The 22825-nt window shown below is 46.1% G+C and overlaps 1 protein-coding gene across 1 annotated transcript in view; it reads left to right on the top strand.

Moving 5' to 3' along the window:
- Positions 1 to 22825, top strand: part of FAM135B (family with sequence similarity 135 member B) — a 161798-nt gene that overhangs the window by 112580 nt on the left and 26393 nt on the right. Inside the window, exons 7-8 of the mRNA XM_018058602.1 lie at positions 14276 to 14429; positions 16801 to 16850. Coding sequence (XP_017914091.1) covers positions 14276 to 14429; positions 16801 to 16850 — 204 coding nt within the window. The remainder of the gene's footprint in view (positions 1 to 14275; positions 14430 to 16800; positions 16851 to 22825) is intronic.

Below are 22825 nucleotides of genomic sequence, written 5' to 3'. Positions count from 1 at the left end.
CTTTAGGTGTAGAATTAGGTTATTTATTTGACTTTTTTCTTGTTTCTTGAGGCATGCCTGTATTGCTATGAACTTTTCTCTTAGCACTGCTTTTATAGTGTCCCACAGGTTTTGGGTTGTTGTGTTTTCATTTTCATTTGTTTCTATGCATATTTTTATTTCTTCTGTGATTTGTTGGTTATTCAGAAGCGTGTTGTTCAGCCTCCATATGTTGGAATTTTTAATAGTTTTTCTCCTGTAATTGAGATCTAATCTTAATGCATTAAGGTCAGAAAAGATGCTTGGAATGATTTTGACTTTTTTGAATTTATCAAGGTTAGATTTATGGCCCAGGATGTGATCTATCCTGGAGAAGGTTCCATGCGCCTTTGAGAAAAAGGTGAAATTTATCGTTTTGGGGTGAAATGTCCTATAGATATCAATTAGGTCTAACTGGTCTATTGTATCATTTAAAGTTTGCATTTCTTTGTTAATTTTCTGTTTAGTTGATCTGTCCATAGGTGTGAGTGGGGTATTAAAGTCTCCCACTGTTATTGTGTTACTGTTAATTTCCCCTTTCATACTCGTTAGCATTTGTCTTACATATTGTGGTGCTATGTTGGGTGCATATATATTTATAATTGTTATATCTTCTTCTTGGATTGATCCTTTGATCATTATGTAGTGGCCTTCTTTGTCTCTTTTCACAGCCTTTGTTTTAAAGTCTATTTTATCAGATATGAGTATTGCTACTCCTACTTTCTTTTGGTCTCTGTTTGCGTGGAATGTCTTTTTCCAGCCCTTCACTTTCAGTCTGTATGTGTCCCTTGTTTTGAGGTGGGTCTCTTGTAGGCAGCATATATAAGGATCTTGTTTTTGTATCTATTCAGCAAGTCTTTGCCTTTTGGTTGGGGCATTCAACCCATTTATGTTTAAGGTAATTATTGATAAGTATGATCCCATTGCCATTTACTTTACTGTTTTGGGTTCGGGTTTATACGCCCTTTTTGTGTTTCCTGTCTAGAGAATATCCTTTAGCATTTGTTGGAGAGCTGGTTTGGTGGTGCTGAATTCTCTCAGCTTTTGCTTGTCTATAAAGTTTTTTATTTCTCCTTCATATTTGAATGAGATCCTTGCTGGGTACAGTAATCTGGGCTGTAGGTTATTGTCTTTCATCACTTTAAGTATGTCTTGCCATTCCCTCCTGGCCTGAAGAGTTTCTATTGAAAGATGAGCTGTTATCCTTATGGGAATCCCCTTGTGTGTTATTTGTTGTTTTCCCCTTGCTGCTTTTAATATTTGTTCTTTGTGTTTGATCTTTGTTAATTTGATTAATATGTGTCTTGGGGTGTTTCACCTTGGGTTTATCCTATTTGGAACTCTCTGTGTTTCTTGGACTTGGGTGATTATTTCCTTCCCCATTTTAGGGAAGTTTTCAACTATTATCTCCTCAAGTATTTTCTCATGGTCTTTCTTTTTGTCTTCTTTTTGTGGGACTCCTATAATTCGAATGTTGGAGCATTTCATATTGTCAGGGAGGTCTCTGAGATTGTCCTCATTTCTTTTAATTCGTTTTTCTTTTTTCCTCTCCGATTCATTTATTTCTACCATTCTATCTTCTATTTCACTAATCCTATCTTCTGCCTCCGTTATTCTACTATTTGTTGCCTCCAGAGTGTTTCTAATCTCATTTATTGCATTATTCATTATATATTGACTCTTTTTTATTTCTTCTAGGTCCTTGTTAAACCTTTCTTGCATCTTCTCAATCCTTGTCTCCAGGCTACTTATCTGTGATTCCATTTTGATTTCAAGATTTTGGATCATTTTCACTCTCAATATTTGGAATTCTTTCTCAGGTAGATTCCCTATCTCTTCCTCTTTTGTTTGGTTTGGTGGGCATTTCTCCTGTTCCTTTACCTGCTGGGTATTCCTCTGTCTCTTCTTCTTGGTTATATTGCTGCATTTGGGGTGGCCTTTCTATATTCTGGGAATTTGTGGAGTTCTCTTTATTATGGAGTTTCCTCGCTGTGGGTGGGGTTGTACCAGTGGCTTGTCAAGGTTTCTTGGTTAGGGAGGCTTGTGTTGGAGTTCTGGTGGGTGGAGCTGGATTTCTTCTCTCTGGAGTGCAATGAAGTGACCAGTAATGGGCTATGAGATGTCAGTGGTTTTGGAGTAACTTTGAGCTGCCTGTATATTGAAGCTCAGGGGTGTGTTCCTGCGTTGCTGGAGAATTTGCGTGGTATGTCTTGCTCTGGAGCTTGTTGGCCCTTGGGTGGTGCTTGGTTTCAGTGTAGGTATGAAGGCGTTTGATGAACTCCTATTGATTAATGTTCCCTGGATTCAGGAGTTCTCTGATGTTCTCAGGCTTTGGACTTAAGCCTCCAGCTTCTGGTTTTCAGTTTTATTTTTACAGTAGCCTCAAGACTTCTCCATCTATACAACACCAATGATAAAACACCTAGGTTAAAGATGAAAAGTTTCTCCACATTGAGGGACACCCAGAGAGGTTCACTGAGTTACATGGAGAAGAGAAGAGGGAGGGGTTAGTTAGAGGTGACTGGAATGAGATAAGGTGGGATCAAAAGAGGAGAGAGCAAGCTAGCCAGTAATCACTTCCTTATGTGCACTCCACAGTCTGGATTGCTCAGAGGTGTTCACGGAGTTATACAGGGAAGAGGAGAGGGAAGAAGTAGACAGAGGTGGCCAGGAGGATAAAAGAGGGAAATGAAAAGGAGAGAGACAGATCCAGCCAGTAACCAGTTCCCTAAGTGTTCTCCACCGTCTGGAACACACAGAGATTCACAGAGTTGGGTAGAGAAGAGAAGGGGGAGGGAGGAGACAGAGGCCACCTGGTGGAGAAAAAGGAGAGTCCAAAGGAGAAGAGAGTGGTCAAGCCAGTAATCTTGCTTTCAGGTAAAATTGGGTACTGAAGATTGGGTTTTTAAATGTACAAAATTGATAACAAATACCAAAAAGCAAAGATTAAAAATCTAGAATAGAGGTTGGATTTTCAAAAATACAATATTAAAGAAAAGAAGAAGAAGAAGGAGAAGAAAGAAAAAAAAAAGCACAAAGCCAGAAGAATTATTAAAAAGCAACAACAACCACAAAAAGTATATACGGCATTTGCTTTAAAAATAGGGTCTTTTTTTTAAGTAATAGTAGGTTATAAAAATAAAAATTAAAGGAAAAATAGAGGACTTAAAAATTAAAAAAGGTTAAAAAAGAAGAGGAAAAAGAAAAGAGAAAACAATCACACAACAATATCAACAACAACAAAAAAAGAATGATCGTAAAAATAGCAAAGATATATCTGGCCCTTTCTCTGGTGTTGTGGGCAGTGTGGGGTCACTTCCAAGGCGGTTCCCTCTGTTTAACTTCTTCTGTTTGCTGGTCTCTTCAGCGTCTGATTTCTGCCCTGTCACGGGGGGGCAGTGGTGGACACTTTTTTTTTTTTTAAGGCTCACTTGTCCAGTCGCGCTGTGGGGAGGGAGGGATGCTGCAAACAAGTAACACTGGTGTGTGCTTGCAGTGTCTCAGCCCCGCTGGGCCTGCCCCTGCTGGCGGCGCACACCGCTCAGGCTCTACATTGCTCCGCCGGAATCGTCTGAGGCCTGCCCTAGGCTGCATGCACCTCCCCGGTCTAAGCCGCTCAGGCTTGGTGCTCAGGTAGCCCTCAGAGGCGCAGATTCGGTTGGGCGTGCATTTTGTGCGCTTCCCAGGTCCGAGTAGCTCAGGTGTTTGGCGAGCGCAGTCGCTGCAGCATATCGCCTTTCCCGTCTCTTCTGCTCAGTTTTCTGGGTGTATCGCTGGCGTCCCTTCTCTGGCGGCTGATGACTGTCCAGAACCCCCAGAAGTCTTAGTTAGCAAAGAAGCCTGCTTGCATATTGGTAGGTAATGTCTCTCTTGGGCTGCGATTGCCCCCTTCCAGCCCTTACGGCTCTGGCTGCCTGTCACCGGAGGGGGATGGTGTGCAGCCGGCCATTTCTGTTCCATCCTTTGTTCTGTGCTCGGTCCTGGTGGTGTCTAATGTTGGAGCTTTTCTCGTGGTAGCCATCCCACAGTCTGGTTTGCTAGCCCAAGTTAGTTCACTCTGGTTACGCATGGGGCATTCCGGCCCGAATCTTACAAAGCACTGCAGCCCGCGCCTCCCGCGCGTCCCTGCCCTGCCCCCACTTGCTAGTGGCGGATGCAGGCGTCTGCGCTGCTTCTCCACGGGGGAGTTACTGTTGGGCTTGTAAGCTGTTGGTTTTAATTATTTCTTTATTTTTCCTTCCTGTTATGTTGCCCTCTGTGCTTCCAAGGCTTGCCACAGACTCGGCAGCGAGAGTGTTTCCTGGTGTTTGGAAACCTTTCTTCTTAAGATCCCCTTCCCGGGACGGAGCTCCCTCCCCACCTCCTTTGTCTCCTTTTTCGTCTTTTATATTTTTTCCTACCTGTTTTTGAAGCCAATGATCTGCTTTGCTGGGTGCCTGATGTCCTCTGCCAGCATTCAGAAGTTGTTTTGTGGAATTTACTCAGAGTTGAAATGTTCTTTTGATGAATTTGTGAGGGAGAAAGTGGTCTCCCTGTCCTATTCCTCCGCCATCTTAGGACCACCCCCCCTAAACTTTTAAATGTCACAATCTCTTGGTGATATAGAGACTGAAAAAAATTATTAAAGAAAATATCATCCCTTCAGTGCATCAGTGGGAGAATTCATATGGAGTTCTTACCAATAATGATTAGAAGACTAATGGGCTGGTGTTTGTTGTGCTTTAGGAAAGAAGACAAAGAGCATTTTTCCTTTATCCCCACACTTATCCAATGAGGCCAATCACCTACTGTCAGAGGTGCTGAAGTTGGTGAGCAGCAAAAACAGGATTGTAACCCCTCAGGGTTTTCTTAATTTTTGTGGGGTAAAGCAACAGAGTTCCATAAAAATTCACTGAACTTGGAATTACAGAAATAACCTGGGGTCATTTCTTTCCTTTTAAAAACTTTTAAAAGTCTTTTAAAAACTGCTGTTTTAAGACAGGCAGTGTGAGTAAAGAAGAAAGAAAACAATAACTGAGAATCAGGAAGTTAAACAATAAACAACAAAGACTGTTGAGGTCTGATTTTCAGCCACACAATTTAGGCTTGTCCTCTGGACCACAATAGAACAGTTGAGCACTCAGGGGCATTAGCTTTGTGCAGTGATTTTCAAATTTTATTTATTTATTTTTAAACTAAGGACTTCTTTTTCAAATGAATGCCTAGGCAGAGTCCAACATAAAACTGTTGTGAACAGAAAAGCTCTGATGAAGTGGGGGCCTCACCCAACCTGCCTCTTTGCTGCTGCTGTGGTAGCCCCATGACTTCTCAAAATAGCGACTGAAATCCACTGGTCTATTCTAACCCTCCAGCCAACACTGACCAACTCTTCTGTTTGCACCCTGTGTTCCTGAGCACCCCAGGTATAATATGACACTGGGAAGAATCAGTGTCATCACAGGAGATCAGAGCTGCTAGGTGTGGAGAGAAACTGCTACACAATATCTTATTCCCCCCAACTGAATGCTGTGCCAATTGGAAAATAAGACAAAATAATAAGACAGATTAGAATTAAAATGAAGATGTGAGATCACTTGGTTCATATATTTGATCAAGGAGGTTCCCAGATCTTGAACTCCAGAATCAACTGCTTACTTAATCAGATACAGCCATGCTAGATAAATGCAGGCCCCCCTTGAAGACCTTCTCATCTACCAGGCTTCCCCCAGGGCTGAGAGTGGACTTGCTACTGAGAGAGGGAGAGTCCAAGGAAGAAAGTCATTTCTTATCCAGAACTCACCTGTTGCTCAATAAGTGGGTGGAGAGGAGCTGGAAGTATGGAGCTAGTGGATGTCCCTCCACACTGCACACACATCGAGAGTAGAGGAAGAGTGTTCTCATCCATAGTGTGGGCCTTTAGGACTATGATCCATTGGCTGTAGCTCCCCTCAGTGGGACATTGTGCCATAGCTGCCCCTTCCACCGCCGTGATACTCCTTTGCAGCGCATCCCTTCATTTTCCCTACTGACTTCATTTTTTCTAAATTTCCCTTCAGTCAGCCACATGGATGGAAAGTATGTGAAAGTGGCTGGGATGAGAAGATGAATAATATTCTGTTCCTGATTTCCAGGAGGGGAGGTGGGGGTACAACCAGCTTGCAGAGGGAGAGAAAGACAAAACCCAATTTATTCCTTTTATGGCTAGAGCCATATAGATCTCCCTGGGATTGTTCAAGAGTCATTCGGATGATCGTTCAGTCCTGGAGCCGCGTGATGCTGGAGGGCAGCAAGTGCATGCATGCAAACTGGAGCTGATGCCTAGGTGGGAATATGCCCTAGGCTTGAGGCCATAAGTTCCTTTCCCCGCATCATGGTGGGAATATGCCCTAGGCTTGAGGCCATAAGTTCCTTTCCCCGCATCATGGTGGGAATATGCCCTAGGCTTGAGGCCATAAGTTCCTTTCCCCGCATCATGGTGGGAATATGCCCTAGGCTTGAGGCCATAAGTTCCTTTCCCCGCATCATGGTGGGAATATGCCCTAGGCTTGAGGCCATAAGTTCCTTTCCCCGCATCATGGTGGGAATATGCCCTAGGCTTGAGGCCATAAGTTCCTTTCCCCGTATCATGGTGGGAATATGCCCTAGGCTTGAGGCCATAAGTTCCTTTCCCCGCATCATGGTGGGAATATGCCCTAGGCTTGAGGCCATAAGTTCCTTTCCCCGCATCATGGTGGGAATATGCCCTAGGCTTGAGACCATAAGTTCCTTTCCCCGCATCATGCCTGCTCATCTGTCCAAGCCTGGCGACTCTCCTTCCCCTTTGCTCCTGCTAAAGGAACTTCTGTGAATTACCAGTAAGAGGGTGATAGGAACGACTTTGAATCTGTGATTTCTATATGTTAACCATTTTAGGTAAGAAATACGTGTAACTCAACCCACAGCTGGTCACCATGATCCAGTGTGTTGGGACACAAAAATTGGGACCTGTTAACTAAGGTAGCAGCGATGTGTTGTGTGTGTGCCCTATCACTCAGTCATGTCCGACTCTCTGCGACCCCATGGACCGTAGTCCCCCAGGTTTCTCTGTCCGTGGGGTTACCCAGGCAAGAATACTGGAGCAACCTGCCATTTCCTCCTCTAGAGGATCTTTCCAACCCAGGGATCAAACCCGGGCCTTCTGTGTCTCCTGCATTGGCAAGCAGATTCTTTACCACTTGGGAAGCCCAGCATCAGTGTGCTGCTGACAATTAAAAGGGCAGCAGTTAAAACTGTTTTCCTGGAATTACAGCTAGTTAGTTACAAAGTGAAGGCTAGCACATGGAGGTTTGGATTCCTCTTGAAATCTATAGAGCTAGTTTCCTTTGAAAATTGAGGCTTTAACTGGAATTAGAAGCTTAACTCTTCTGCCTCCTGGATGTGTGAACACAGACTCTTTCAACTCCCTGAAGCTCAAATCAAAGATTAAACTCAGCATTAAGACTAGGAATGTGTGGTTTTCAGTGTCAGACTGTGTCTGCATTGCTGGCGTACCTTTTGTATGCCATGAGACCTGCAAACAAGTTATTTGGTATTTACCATTCTGGAGCTCAGCTTCCCAATCTATAAAATGGGGATAAATAATTGTGCTTATTTCATTGGGTTGGCATATGAATTAAATAATTGATACCTATAAAACACTTATTGCCTGACATTTAAGTGTTAGCTGTGTATTAATGATGTTGCAGTTATTATTGTTATTTTTTTATTGGTTAAAACAAAGATAGTGGTGAAAAACTAGCTAAATCACCAAGAAGAGGAATTCAGGGACCAGAAAACAGTACCAGGCACACAGCAGGCATACAATGAACAATTGTTGTTCAGTAGCTAAGTCATGTCTGACTCTTTGAGACCCCATGGACTGTAGCACACCAGGCTTCTCTGTCCTTCACTATCTCCTGGAGCTTGCTCAAACTCATGTCTATTGAACTGGTGATGTCATCCCACCATCTCATCCCTCTGTCACCCTCTTTTCCTGCCCTCAATCTTGTCTAGCATCAGAGTCTTTTCCAGTGGGCCAGCTTTTCTCGTCAAGTGGCCAAAGCATTGGAGCTTCAGCTTCAGTATCAGTCCTTCCAGTGAACATTCAGGGTTGATTTCCTTTAGGATTGACTGATTTGATATCATTGCAGTCCAAGGAACTCTCCAGAGTCTTCTCCAGCACCACAGTTTGAAAGCATCAGTTCTTTAGGTAAGTGTTTCAGGTTCAAAGACATAGCACACTGTCTAACCTCAAAGTGTGCATGGAGGTTTGGAGAGAGAACTTTCAGAAATAACTGTGGTCTAATGAGGTATATGTAAGGGACCCAAGAGGAGGGGGTAGTTGGAAAAGCTTCACAAGGGACAGGATATTGATCTGATTCTTTGTGGTGAGTTTCAAGCAGCAAGGGGACAGGCTTTTAAAAGAAGGAATGGCAACTAGTGGGTTCTGGAGTGAAACAAGAGGCAGCCGCTGACCCTGGAGTTGTAACTGGGGCTCGAGGCCTTGGATGCTGGTCTAAGGAATATGAACTCGGTCTTGTAGACAGTGTCTGTGCGCTCACTCGCTCAGTCATGTCTGATTCTTTGCAACCCCGTGAAGTGTAGCCTGCCAGGCTTCTCTGCCCATGGAATTTTTTCAGGCAAGGATACTGGAGTGGGTTGCCAGTATCCTTCTCCAGGGGATCTTCTCAACCCAGGGATGGAACCTGTGTCTCTTTTGTCTCCTGCATTGGCAGGTGGGTTCTTTACCACGAGCGCCACCTGGGAAGTCAGTGGGGACACTCTAAACCAACTTGCATACAGTGCTGCTGCAGACAAAAGGTGGTACCTGGGCAGTGAGAATGACTAGAAGGATGTGGTAGCAATTAAAGTAAGCTATAGAGAAAAGGCAGGGCAGAGGCAAGAGTGGTTTCAAACTTTCAAGACTTAGATTCTTGAGATGAGAGAGGTCTGGAGACTAGAGGAACTCCTTGGCTTCCTTGAGTGTTGGGCAAGGTAGGTCCATTTACAAAGACCAGAGGGAAGAGAAGGATCAGGTAAGAGGGACAAGGATAAGCTCCTTTTTTTAAAAAAATTAAAATTTTAATTGGAGGATAATTGCTTTACAATGTGTTGGTTTCTGCTGTAGAACAATGTGAATCAACTATAAGGATACATATGTCCCCTCTGGCTTGAGCCGCCTTCTCACCTCCCCCCATCGCACCCCTCTAGGTCATCACAGAGCACCAGCCTGAGCTTCCTGTGCCATGCAGCAGCTTCGTACTAGCTATCTGCCTTACGCATGGTCACGCATATATGGCAATGCTACTGTCTCAATTCATCCCACCCTCTCCTTGCCCCGCTGTGTCCACAAATCTGTTCTCTATATCTGCGTCCCTATTCCTGCTCTGCAGATAGATTCATCAGTACCATTTTTCTAGATTCCATTTATTTTTGTTCAGTTGCTCAGTCACGTCTTTTTGCAACTCCATGGACTGAAGCACGCCAGGCTTTCCTGTTCTTTGCCATCTCCCGGAGCTTGCTCAAACTCACGTCCATTGAATAAATGATGCCATCCTACCATCTCGTCCTCTGTCATCCCCTCCTCCTGCCTTCAATCTTTTCCAACATCAGGGTCTTTTCTAATGAGTCAGTTATTTGCATCAAGTGTCTAAACTATTGGAGCTTTAGCTTCAGCATCAGTCCCTTCAATGTATGTACGTTAATATGATATTTTTCTCTTTCTGACTTACTTCACTCTGTATAACAAGTATTTTGAGATGCCTTTGTGACAACAGGCAAGCTATCCAATCAGCAGTTTGGAATAGGGATCTAGAGATCAGAGCAGGGATTAGATGCAGAAATGTAGGTTTGAGAGGCATGCATATAAAGGTCTGATTTGATGGAAAGCTTAGCTATCTTCATTAGGTAATAAATGAAGGAGAAAGAAGAACTTCCTAACTAACATTTAACAGATACCTAATATAAACCAGACACTGTACTAAACAATTGAACTTTATTATCCCCACTTTCCATGTTTGGAAACTGACATTTCAGACATTGGAGGACTAACTTAGACACGTGGATAGTATGCAAGCAAGGAATAGACCCTATTTGACTTTGGATTCTGTGTTCCAACCAAACTTTATCCCTGCACAGCTCCCTGAAGACTTCCCTTAAGTTAAAGTCCACTTGTCGGTTTCAACCTCCTGGTTGACCATGGTGGTGCGAGCTGCTTAATTAATAGTGTTTTCAGAGGCCATCAATGGGTATGTCCTAGTTTTAAAATTTCCTTTTGGTGTACCTTGACATTGCACTGAGCCATCATATAAGTCTGTGCTTTACCCAAGTGGTTTTGTTTAATCCTTAACCCCAATAGACCATACTATGGTCACTTCCTTTATGTACATGTTGTACAGATGATCCCACGGGGGTGGGCCCTGGCCAGGAGTGCCTTCCATTGTGGTTCTGCACACAGTCTCATGTTTGGCTCACCCTGCATGAATCCTGTTGTATTATTTAGGGTTTCCATTCCAGATTGTTGATCAGGAGGGTGGCTGAAAAGTTCTTCCTTTGTACTGGGGAGATTGGGCAAGGTTTTTCATTCCACTTCTTGCAGTTCTATTAGGGGCATAGGTTCATCCATGCTGGCTCTGCGGGCCTGGAGGGTCAGTGAATGGGATTTTCTATGGCAAATCACTCACTTTCCAAATATGCAGTTGAGTCCTTATGGAAATACCATTTCTTTTGTTTATAATAATAGGCATATAATATCCAGGCATATTTTATTAGGATTTCTCTTTGGGTTAGCATTCTGACTTCATATTATCTCAGTAATCACATTGAATCAGCCTTCTGAAGGTTCTCCAGCATTCTCTGTTGGAGAATAAGATTCGTGTAAGAAAAAGATTCATATAAGATTCATGTCTAGTCTGAAAAGTGGAACTTAATAATGGACTTTATAGATCTATAGACTTTATAGACTTTGCCTCATCCATGGGTCCTGGAGCACTTTCAAAAGGAGGCCTTGGTGATAAGAAAATGCAGTTGTGAGCAGGACTGGAAAAGGGAGGGTTTAGGGGCTGTTGGAAGCAAACAAGCTGGGAACTCAGAGATCCGATGCCTTTGTTAATCCTCTGTCGCTTTTATTTCTGCTTAGTCATGGCTGAGGGAGGCAATGCAGGGCTTGTATTCAGGCCTCTGTCACAGTTAAGCGGAGCAGCTGTCCTCTGCCAGCGTGGTTCCCAGAGGCACATGTGGCAGGTGAGCGAGGACTGCCTTCGCTGAGCCCCTGAGCTTGAGAATCCTTCCTGCTGTGGGCAGAAACGCAGAGTGACCCTGCGCAGCTCACTGTATTCTTTGAGCCACAGCCTTTAACCTGCAAAATGGGAATTGGATTTCTATCACTTATTTGGTCTGAGAAGAAAGAACTTCAAGGCATAAGTGATAAAAATAAGTAACAGAGAAATGTCCCAGAACATCTTCCAACATGAGTCTGTCTGTTTTCGAAAATACATGCATGTAAGTGCACATACATATACATGGGTATGTATGTATATGGAAGCTTCACAGAAGGGCGTACAAGAAAGTTATTCCCTCTGGGGAAAAGGGAACTGTATATTGTGTTTCCTTTGGTAATACTGAGATTTTTTTTTTTTACCATATCTGTATTATATTTTGAAAATCAAAGTGAAAATATCTGCCTGATAGGGTGCTTGTTAAGGATCCAGTGAGATACAGTGTGATGGGAACGTCTAGATGGTTCATGAACAGTGAATTATTTCTTGCTCCATAGACCTGGAGAGTGCAGCACACACGCACCCTGCTATGCACAAACTTCGCTTGTCTTCCCACAGCTGTACTGCTTCTGATCGTAGTATAATAGGAAAGATGAGAAGTAGGAATATTCAGATTACCCTGGGCCCCTGGTGACTACAGGTGTCCTGCCTGGGGTTTCTGCTTGATGAAATGCAGAAGCCTTTCAATGCCAAAGCTTATTGAATGTCTTTCTTCAGTTCAAATCAGTAGGGACCTCGTTAGGCAAAGCCAGGGTTAATTTGAGGTGCTGGGGAGTGAAGGATGCTGCTGGGACTTTCCACAGGGAATTCTGTGATGCCCAGTTTCCACCTTTAGACCTGAATCGCTCTTTCCTGCTCTGCCAAGGACAATGGTGGCCAACAGCAGGTGGCCAAGTCCCGCTCTGGAGGCTGCTCTGTCTGAAAGAGCTGCTGACCAAGGTCACACCTCCTCCCTGGGTGACCAGTAACAGTCAATGCATGAGTACAAAGGCCTGGCCAGAGAGCTCTGCAGGTCCAGAGCTTCCCCTGGGATTGCCTGAGGTCTCTGTGCAGTGGGCTCCTCCCTCTGCCCCACTCCCTTCCCATGAAAGTTGCTCTCCAGAGCACAGGCCACAATCTTCCTGCAGGCTAATGTCTGTCGTGCAGTCTTTTACCAGGGAATTCAAAAAGCGATTCAAAAGCCTTTGAATTGTGGCACTGGAGAAGACTCTCGAGAATCCCTTGGACTGCAAGGAGATCAAACCAGTCAATTCTAAAGGAAACCAATCCTGAATTTTCACTGGAAGGATTGATGCTGAAACCCCAATACTTTGGCCACCTGATGTGAAGAGCCAACACATTAGAAAAGACTCTGATGCTGGACAAGATTGAGGGCAAGAAACGGAGGTGACAGAGGATGAGATGGTTGGATGGCATCACCGACTCAGTGGACATGAATATGAGCAAACTCCAGGAGATGGTGAAGGACCGGAAAGCCTGGCATGCTGTAGTTCATGGGATTGAAAAGAGTCAGACATGAGTTAGTGACTGAAATAAAACAACAAGGAATTAACCTAAAACTGACTCAGAGAGAGGTGACGGCAGACCTGACTGAGACTTCCATCCAGGTTTCCTAATTTGTGCCACTTTGCATTCCATGACCCAGCAATCATGATGTAGTGACGAGAGTGCAAACAATTGCGCCCACCTTTGTGACGCCATTGGGAGTAGAGGAGGTTCCGATGGCTGCTGACCCCTGTCAGACCTGTCCTCCCCCACTGCCCCGACTCAGCCCTCTTAGAAGGAGGCAAGGGAGAAGGAGACAAAGAGGGCAGGAAGCTGCCTCATGGACAGCGTGCAAGTCAACTCACAGGAGCCAAGAGGATGTAGTTCTGACAACATTTTACCTGGAGTTTCACCCAGCAGGACAGGCTAGGAAGCACGAGATGGTGAAAAGACATTTGCTTGCTCCCCTCATAGCCACACAGGCCATAGATTCCTACCCCCGTGGAATTCTCCAGCTCAGTACTTGGTGTGTGTGGGTGTGTGTTCAGTTGCATCCAGCTCTTCGTGACCCCATGGACTATAGCCTGCCAGGCTCCTCTGTCCATGGGACTCTCCAGGCCAGAATGCTGGAGTAGGTTGCCATTTCCTCCTCCAGGGGATCTTCCCGACCCAGGGATCAAACCCATGTCTCACTTTTCTCCCATTGGTATGTGGATTCTTTACCACTGGCACCACCTTGGAAGCCCACAGTACTCAGTACCTCTCTTTTCTGTCCAAACCCATCTCTGAGAATCCTTTCTCTCATTTTTAAGTCCTTCCTGAAATTCACCCAAAGTCATCCTTCTCTGGCAGGGTTGCAAGAAATTCAGAACTGTCCTGGGCCTCCTCCATCGTGTCTCGGCCTACAAGTACCTTGTGGATTCAGGCATCTTTTCCTCTTCGGATGACTTGTAATGTGTAATGATGGGTGTAATGTGTCTCACACCTACAAACACAGTATGGAGCATTCTCAAGCTCCATGGTCACACCCACAGCCTCTGACACTTTCAACACTGAGAGCTGAAACTCACCGACTTCTTCCTATTTTACAGCAAAGCATTTTTCTCCTTCTCAGCACTGTGCTCTTCATCCACCAATACAGAGGTCATTTCTAAATGCCTGTGAAAAGGAGTCCCCTCTCTCGGTCACATGGCTTCTTCTTACAGCGGCAAGAGAAAGAGTCTTACAAGAGGGGGCGACATTCACTTGCCCCAAACCCGTGAGGTCCGTGGCCTCATCATGGTCATCACCATCATCTAATGTTGTTATTACTATCATTATTGTTTTAATTTGAAAATTATAAGACGGAGGCTTGGCCAGTTTCAGTGGGTTTCCCATGCAGAAGGGTAGGGAGGAGATTCCAACTTTTTGCTGCAGTCTTGACCGTCTTCCCCAGTTTCCTCAGGACCAGGCCACCCACAGGGATGGTCCTCAGCTTCTGCCTCTGTTTCCCCCCACAGGGGAGCTTCTACGTGCCCTCTGAGAACTGCATGCACCACGCTTACAAGTGGCACCGGGAGCTGTGCCTCCTGCTCTTGCACGCCTACCGGGGACTGCGCGCCTACTTCCTGACCATCCTGAGGGACATCCCCGAGCTGCCGCGCATGGAGCTGGGTAAGGGGCTGGGAACTAGGGACGGGGGAGACTCACCCCAGCAGCTGGCCCTCTGCCCTCGGGAGTCAGCATGCTCTTGTAAATGTCATAGTAGCGAGCACCATTTCAGGTAGGTTTGGTTTGGTGTTTGTTTTGGTGTTTTGGCATTTTACATCCTTCCAGCAGGAGGACATCTTGGGCATGCCAACGCAGGAAGAAAAGGCACAGGTGCCTCTCGTCATCACGTTCAGTTACTCTTTCATGCTTTCATCCACCAAGTTATTCAGTTTATTGAACATGTATTGAACACCTACCCTGGGCACACAATGTGAAGTTGCTTTCTAAGGGAAAATGCCTGTTTACGCCCTTTTTCTTAATGAGGCTGTAGCCACGGGATTGAAACTTACAAGAGTGTGAAACAGTCCAAGAAATACCTAAATGTATGTGTTTAATGGGTGACTAGAGAAAGCTCTCAGTAGTCATCATCTTTGGCTTTCCGGGGATGACTTGCTTCTTGTACATCGCCAGAGATCATGGTCATTGGGCCCCGTCCTTCTTGACTGACAGATGGTGGGACTGCAGCTCAGAGAGGTGAAATGACCACTCAGGGTCACACAGCCATGTGTGGCAGGATGAGGCGGGAGCACAGAGGTGCTGTACTTGGGGCTTCTTTTATATTGGTCACACTCATTCACCGCAGGTTATTGTTCTGCTCGAAGTCCCCTAAAGAGGCCCTTTGTCCTTAGAACAGAAGCCAGGCCCTCAACCTGTGCATGCTTAGTCGCTTCGGTTGTGTCTGACTCTCTGCGACCCCATGGACCATGGCCTGCCAGGCTTCTCTGCCCATGGGTTTCTCCAGGCAAGAACAGTGCAGTGGGTTGCCATTTCCTGCTCCAACTCAGCCTGGTATTCACGGTTAATAACAGTCCTGCTGTGGGGAACCTCAGCATCTCTCCCTGAGCCCTGAGATCTCACCTGTGGAGCGAGTCGTAGCGTTGGTGGGATCAGTGGCCTTGTGTGTGTCTTTTATTACTCTGAACACACCACACAACAATTCTGTATTTGCATATTTCTCTTCCCCACTAGACTGGGGGTCTTTACGGGCAGAAGCCAGATCTAAGCCCAGACCCCTCACACCCAGTGCTTGGTGTGCAGAATGAAGAAGTAGGCACAGCATTGTTGTTGCCTTGACCTCTGGCGCCCTCTTACCAGCTGGGTTTTGTCAGCTCTAAGGCCCTCTTTTGAAAAAAAATTGTATTTGGTGGCACCGCATGGGATAAGGGATCTTTGTTCTTGACCAGGAATTGAACCCGTCTTCCCTGCACTGGGAGCGCAGTCTTCTTAACTGCCGACTACCAAGGAAGTCCCTCTGATGCCCTCTTTGAAGCACATGATCTTGGAGTTGAAATTTTTCAGGTCAGATGCACTAAAGGAGACCCACACAGCTCGGGGCCAGTTTAGCTCAGGCGGAAAGTGAAGCCAGTGTCCTGTAGCTGGCTTCTTGCTTCAACTTTTTTTTTTTTTAACCAAGAAAAGAACTGAATTTATTTGTTCATTCACTCACTCCCCATGTTTTTATTGAATGTTGACTGTGTACCAGGCATTGTGCCAGACCCCGAGTGCACAGCCATGGACACTGACCAAGGCCTGTTCTGCCTCATGGGGGGCAGAGGGCAGCTGCCAGGTAGGCAGGTGTGTGCCCACCTGTGAGGACCGTCGGAGCTGAAGGTTTCCTTGCACTCACCTTTTCAACGATGCTTTAAGTAAAACTCATGCAGCAGCCACCCGCAAGGTCTTACCACAGCTGCATGAAACTAGGGAGAGTTTGAACACAGGCAAAACTGTGAAGCCACAAATGGCCAGAGTCCACCCAGTTCCAACTGAGAAGACGGCAAGGTTGCAGGCTCCTCTCCTGCCTGCATGGAAGGTCGTGATGAGGTGGTGGTGCTGAGCAGGAGGCTAGGCTGTGCAGTCCCACATTCCTGGACTTCTGAACATCCACCTGTGTGAAGGAGATCTAGATCTAGGTCCGAGACGTCAGGACCCGGTTGTGTGTGTGTGTGTGTGTGTGTGTGCACATACCCACAAAAGCACAGCAGAATGTGGGATTGCTTTGGACCACACAAAGTGAACTTGGGGATCTTCTGTTTCTCAGAAATGCATCACATGGAACATGTTGACTTTAACCCAGGGTGACAGCACATAGCTTCACATCATGGTTCTTATAAACGGGATCTTTTAGACACAAGAGATGACAGGAGTCCACAGAGCCTGTATTTTTTTCTGTGATGTCAATGCCGACTTGAAATCTGTGCTTCTTACCTCCCATTAACAATTCCACAGCTCGTTATGTGTCTGTTTCACTGTGTGTGTGTTTTTTTTTTCTTTCTAGAGTCACTTGCTGTTGAAGAAACACTCTCTCAGCTGTGCTCAGAGCTGCAGGTAATCAGGGAGTGAACTCCTTGGTTCTGAACAGCAGTAGTTATATGGGGCACCATTGCTTGCTTGGTGGAGAGATCAGGGATGAAAAGACACGACTGGTAACCTCCTGTTACATCTTCAATGAAGAAACACTCTCGCATCCCACTGCCCTAAATCTCTGGGTCTCTTAGACGTCTATTGCGTGCCCGGCCACATGCTGGCTATTTTGAAAAACACCAAACAGGTTAACAGGTCTTGGTTTCCCTGACACTTACACTATTTATTGGGCTTCCCCAGTGGCCCAGCGGTAAAGAATTTCCCTGCAATGCAGGAGCCACAGGAGACGTGAGTTTCATCTCTGGGTCAGGAAGATCCCCTGGAGGAGGGCATGGCAACCCACTCCAGTATTTTTGCCTGGAGAATCCCATGGACAGAGGAGCCTGGCAGGCTATAGTCCAGAGGGTCGCAAAGTCGGACGTGACTGAAGCAACCTAGCACTCACACTTTTTGTTGTCCATTATCCATTCACCTAAACGTTTGTTGACTTTGGATTATGTGCTTCTCATGGAGGGTGACAGAAATCTTGCGGCTTGGCTCAGATAGCTCACACATATCATGAGGCTAGCTTCAGTGATGGCGATGATGTTGAAACAGTGAGGTGTATTTGCCAAATGTTCATCAAGCGTGTACTAAGGGTTTGTGCTTAATAAGTACTCAGCCAATGCAAGCAGTTGTTTCCAGTCTCTGGAGCACTGTCACATCCCATGGTGTTGGCAGGTCTGGGTGAGCAAGGTTATCCTCATGTAATGAGAGGCACATGAGGTGGAAGGCAGCATGCACTTCAGGGTTGGTGACATGCTAATCCATGTCTGGGCAGGACTTGAGATGGTCTCATTGCAAACTAGCATTTCTGCCTTTTAAACCAGTGTTTCTTATCCCTGGCCTTTCAGTAGAAGTACACTTGGACTTTAAAGAAACATCTTGACCTGGGTCCCAGCTAAACTGGTTGAAACAAAGGAGATGGGAGTAGAGTGGAGCTCATGGGTTTGCATGTTTAATTAAAAGCTCTCCAGATATTAATAAATCAACACTGCAATGAGGTATCACCTCACACTTGTTAGAATGTGCTGTGCTGTGCTTAGTCACTCGGTTGTGTCTGACTCTTTGTGAGCCTATAGACTGTAGCCCTCCAGGCACCTATGTCCATAGGGATTCTCCAGGCAAGAATATTGGAGTAAGTTGCCATGCCTTCCTCCAGAGGATCTTCGCAACCCAGGGACTGAACCCAGGTCTCTCACACTGCAGGCAAATTCTTTACCATCCACCAGGAAAGCCCACCTGTTAGAGTAGCTCTCATCAAAAAGACAAGAAAAATGTGCCGGCAAGAATATGGAGAAAAGAGGACCCTTGTGCCCTGTTGGTGGGAATGTAAATTGATGCAGACACTATGGAAAACAGTATCGAGGTTCCCCCAAAAAATTAAAACTAGAACTACCATACAATCTAGCAATTCCAACTTCTGGGTATTTATTCAAAGGAAATGAAATCACGAAGAGATATCTGCACCCCCATATTCATTGTAACGTTGTGTTCCCAAGACATGGGAATACCCTGAGTGTCAACCTGAATGCATAAGGAAGAGGTACTGTGTCTATGTGCAGTGGAATATTATACAGCCATAAAAAGAAGGAAATCGTTATATTTGTGACAACATGGATGAAACTTGATGGCATGTTGCTGAATGAAATAAGTCATTTAGAAAAAGACAAATGCTATATTATCTCATTTATATGTGGAATCTTAAAAAAGAAAAAAAAAAGGCTCATAGGAAAAGAGACCACATTGGTGGTCTTCATTGTAAGTAACTTCTGGGGCTGTAATATACAGTCTGGTGATTATAACTAACACTTCTGTATTATACATTCAAATTTATCAGAAGAGTAGATCTTAGAAGTGCTCATCACAAGAAAAACTATTTTAGCTCTATGGGGTGATAGGTGTATTAAATAAGTTTATTGTGGCAGTCATGTTGTTACCAACTAGGGTTCTTGGCCTTCTTAGTCAATAGAAATTGATCAGAGGTCAAACAGGGAATTCAGGCAAGGCTTTACTGGGGTCCCTGCTGCAGTGGGAGGGAGTGAGAGCAAGTAACACTTGCTCACTTGCTTGCTCACTCACTTGCTTGCTCACTCCTCAAGGTGGGGACCAGCTGGTTCTTTATATGAGGTGAGGGTAGGGTATGTGCAGGGCCAGGGGAAGGGCTTAGGTGCTGTGCCCACCCCTTAGGAGATGTCTTGTGCAGGGGGCATGCTTTTGCTCCAGGCTCTTCAAAACTGGCAGTTGGGTCTTGGTCTGTTTGTGTCTTTTGCCCAGAATTTGTTTCAAGTCTCCATGCACCCGGCTATGTGTAGTCTCACACAGTTTCTTTGTATCTGTTGCTGGAGGAGAGGGGTGTCTGGAGCACTGCTGCAGAGGGTCCCAGCTCCCAGCCTGTGCCGGGGTCACAGTCTGTGGACACGTCATCATGCTGTGCGCCTGAAATGCACACATGCCCCAGGTCTTGCCCCCACGGCAGCCCCATGAATGCCTGGGGTTGGGCGGACACAGGTGTGTCCCCATTCATTTTGCACAGAGGAGAATGCTGGTCCCTGAACCACTAAGGGGTGGGCCTGGGGCCTGAACCCAAGGCCATCTGGGAGCCACCGCAGTATTCATGCATCTGGTCCCCGCAGTGGTTCAGGCAACAACTCAGGCTGCTAGACATATTTCACGAAAAGCCAGTGGGTTGCCTGTCTGCTTTGGCACGGAGTCCACAAACTGCAGGGAAATGGGTCCTGGTTTTGAGTGACAGTGTTGCCGCAGACTTTAATCTGGTTCAGAGTAACCAGATTAGCTGCAGGGAGGGAAGCAGCTGGGTGTCAGGGACCGAAAATTGGAATTGGGGTGTGCACCAGGCTGCTCTGTGGTTTGTTGAAGGGCTGGCCCACTGTTGGGAGTGAAAGAAACAGAGCTGCCTCCCCAGAACCTTCCTAAAACGCACATCACTGCCCACAGGGTGTTTAGAGGCAGGGCATCGCCACCAAGTGGTCAACCAAGCACTTGGTCACAAAAGCATCTGTCTCAAGGGTGGACTCCGAAGTGGCAACTGTTTTGGGTGATTTAAGACAATTTGAAAACATAGAGCTCTACAGTCAAGGAGCAATTCACCTGCACTTTATTTTAAAATTTATTTTTATTTTTTGAATGTGCCACGCAGCATGTAGGATCTTAGTTCCCCAACCACGGATCGAACCTGTTATCCCGGCAACGGATCCGTGAGTTCTTAACCACTGGACTGCCAGGGCCATCCCTGCACTTTTACTCTATGTGAATCTTATTCACATCGTTTAAGCACCTACTACGTGCCGGCTACTCTGTTGGAATACAACAAGCACAAAGATGGCAGAGAGCTTCCCAGGACTAACAGCCCACATGAGGCAGGAGCTGTCACTGAAGGACCAGGAGCATAAGATGGGGGGCAGGGCTTTAGGAGCACAGGCGGCTCTCAGTGAGGTCAGGAGAGAGGCAGGGAGGGACCACCGTGCAAAACCAGGGCGAGACTGGACCTGATGGAGTGCCACGGGTGCTTGGGACCCGGGATGGCTTCAGGGGGCGCATTTGAAGCTGGCTGTGGGAGGCTGGGCTGGGAAGGTGAGTTGGAGCAGCTGGTCAGGGTGCTGTGCAGTGTGCTTTAAGAAAAGGCGAGTTGCGCTCTCTCTAACCGATGGAAAGGTTCTAGTGAAACTCAGCCACGTGCTTCGGTACAGCAGACAGGCTCAGATCATACAGTGTCAACCAGACAGCCGTTGGAAATTTCTGATATTTGGGTCCTACCTTCAGAGATAAGCCCAAACCCTGTGATTCAGTTTGGGGCTTCAGGTGGTGCTAGTGGTAAAGAATCTGCCTGCCAGGGCAAGAGACTTAGGAGCTGTGGGTTCGATACTTGGGTTGGGAAGATCCCTTGGAGGAGGGCTTGGCAGCCGACTCCAGTATTCTTGCCTGGAGAATCCCATGGACAGAGGAGCCTGGTGGGCTTATGGTCCATAGGGCAGCAAAGAATCAGACAAGACTGAAGCGACTTAGCAGATGATTCAGTTTGCAGCCAGGACTGAGACCCATGATGAGAGATCACAGCTAACTCAGGGGAGAAAAAGCAGGCTTTCTCCACCTGACCCCTGCTTACCTTGAAAATGCAATGCTACCTTCATCTCCAGGAAGCTTTCCATGACTTTTTTTACAGTACTCAGAATCCATTTCTTTCATAGCACTTTGTAGGTTTAACTGTGGAGATAGATAGCTATCTCGTGCCTCTTCCAGGACTACAAGTATGTATCTTTGGCTCCCCAGAGCTCAGCGTCCTCCAAGCTCACAAGAGACATCAGTAAACCACACAAGGGGTTTGGGGTGGGGGCGCGATTGAGCAAAGGAGCTTGGCTGGGCCCAAGTGAAAAGCGTGAGGGCAGTCGCAAGGTGGAGCGGCTGTGTGTTTTGCAGGCAACTTCCCCCTGAAATGTCACTGGGTCCAAGATGCCTCCTTGTTAGCAGGAAGGACTTCTCTTTTTCTCACCAGAGAGGCCCTTCCATGCCCATCATCTGTAATTGAACAGGCCCAGGGCTCCGTGAGGGTAGGAAAGTCCTCTTGTGGCTTAATTAGAAGCTTTCTTAATCTTATCTGGAGCCATTTCTGTCATCAACTAGGGGAAAAAATAATTCTCCCAAAGACACATTTAATGAACAGCTTTGCCTTACCTCTCTGGTGGCTGAGCTCAGAATTCATGCTGCGTTTGCCAGTATTGCTGAAATGGAGGGTGGGGAGGGCTGGGGTGTTGGGATAAGAAGCCCAGTGAGGGAAGTCCAGTTGCTGAGGACCAGATGCCTCTCAACAGATGCAGAATCACATGTTTACTCAGGAAAGAACTGCTGAGTTTTCATCATCCATCAGCCACGGAGAAGATACTGAGAATATTGAAAAGGATACACCTCAGTGTGCAGGCCAGGCAGGGCACTGAGCAATACCTGGCAAGTGGTGCCCTGAGAGTGGTCTGTGCAAGGTCAAGTAGACTTCAAGGAGAAGAGGGCTAGTCTCACACTTGAAACACAGCAGAAGTTTCGAAAAAACCGTCAGAAGCAAGGCAGACTGATGTGTGTATATGTATGGCTGATGCGTCTTGCCATACAGTTGAAACTAACACAAATCATAAAGCAGTTGTAGTGCCCCAGCCCCAAGCATCCAGTATCATGCATCAAACCTGGACTGGCAATTCGTTTCATATATGATATTATACATGTTTCAATGCCATTCTCCCAAATCATCCCACCCTACGGGGAGAGAGGAGGGAGGGGGGTTCAGGATGGGGAACACGTGTATACCTGTGGTGGATTCATGTGGATGTATGGCAAAACCAATACAATATTGTAAAGTAATTAACCTCCAATTAAAATAAATAAATTTATATTTTTTTTAAAAAAGAAAGCAGTTCTAACAAAAATTAATTTGAAAAGAAAGAAACAAGGCAAACTGCATTGGCTCTGGAAACAGTTCCCTGGTAGAGAACAGACAAGTCCGAAGTGGTGAAGAGACGAGGGAAGGAGATTGGAAGATGGGAGGAGCCCTTCCAAGGAGAGGTGCAAGCCGGTCCAGGGTCTGGTGCTTGCGAAGAGCTGTGTGTCCAGGCTGATGTGGCTGGAGCCATGGGTAGCCCCAGGTCAGAGGTACAGCTGGGAACATGATCAGGGCAAAAAAGTGTTTTGCACTGATACAGGAGCTTGGTGTCCATTAGTGAGGGTAGCAGGTGGGAGAATTTAAAGATAAGCCACTAGTAGTCCATCTAAAAGCTTTACTCTCCAGCCTGGAGGTTTTCCAGTGGCTGACCCTGTCCCCCACCCTCCCAGTCCTTCCTTTTCTGACCCTTAACACTTTGGGCCATGGATTATGGGCCTGAATCAAGACTGAACAT

Source organism: Capra hircus, chromosome 14, assembly GCF_001704415.2.
Source record: "Capra hircus breed San Clemente chromosome 14, ASM170441v1, whole genome shotgun sequence".
NCBI classification, from domain to species: domain Eukaryota; kingdom Metazoa; phylum Chordata; class Mammalia; order Artiodactyla; family Bovidae; genus Capra; species Capra hircus.
This window is presented reverse-complemented; position numbering and strand designations above follow the sequence as displayed.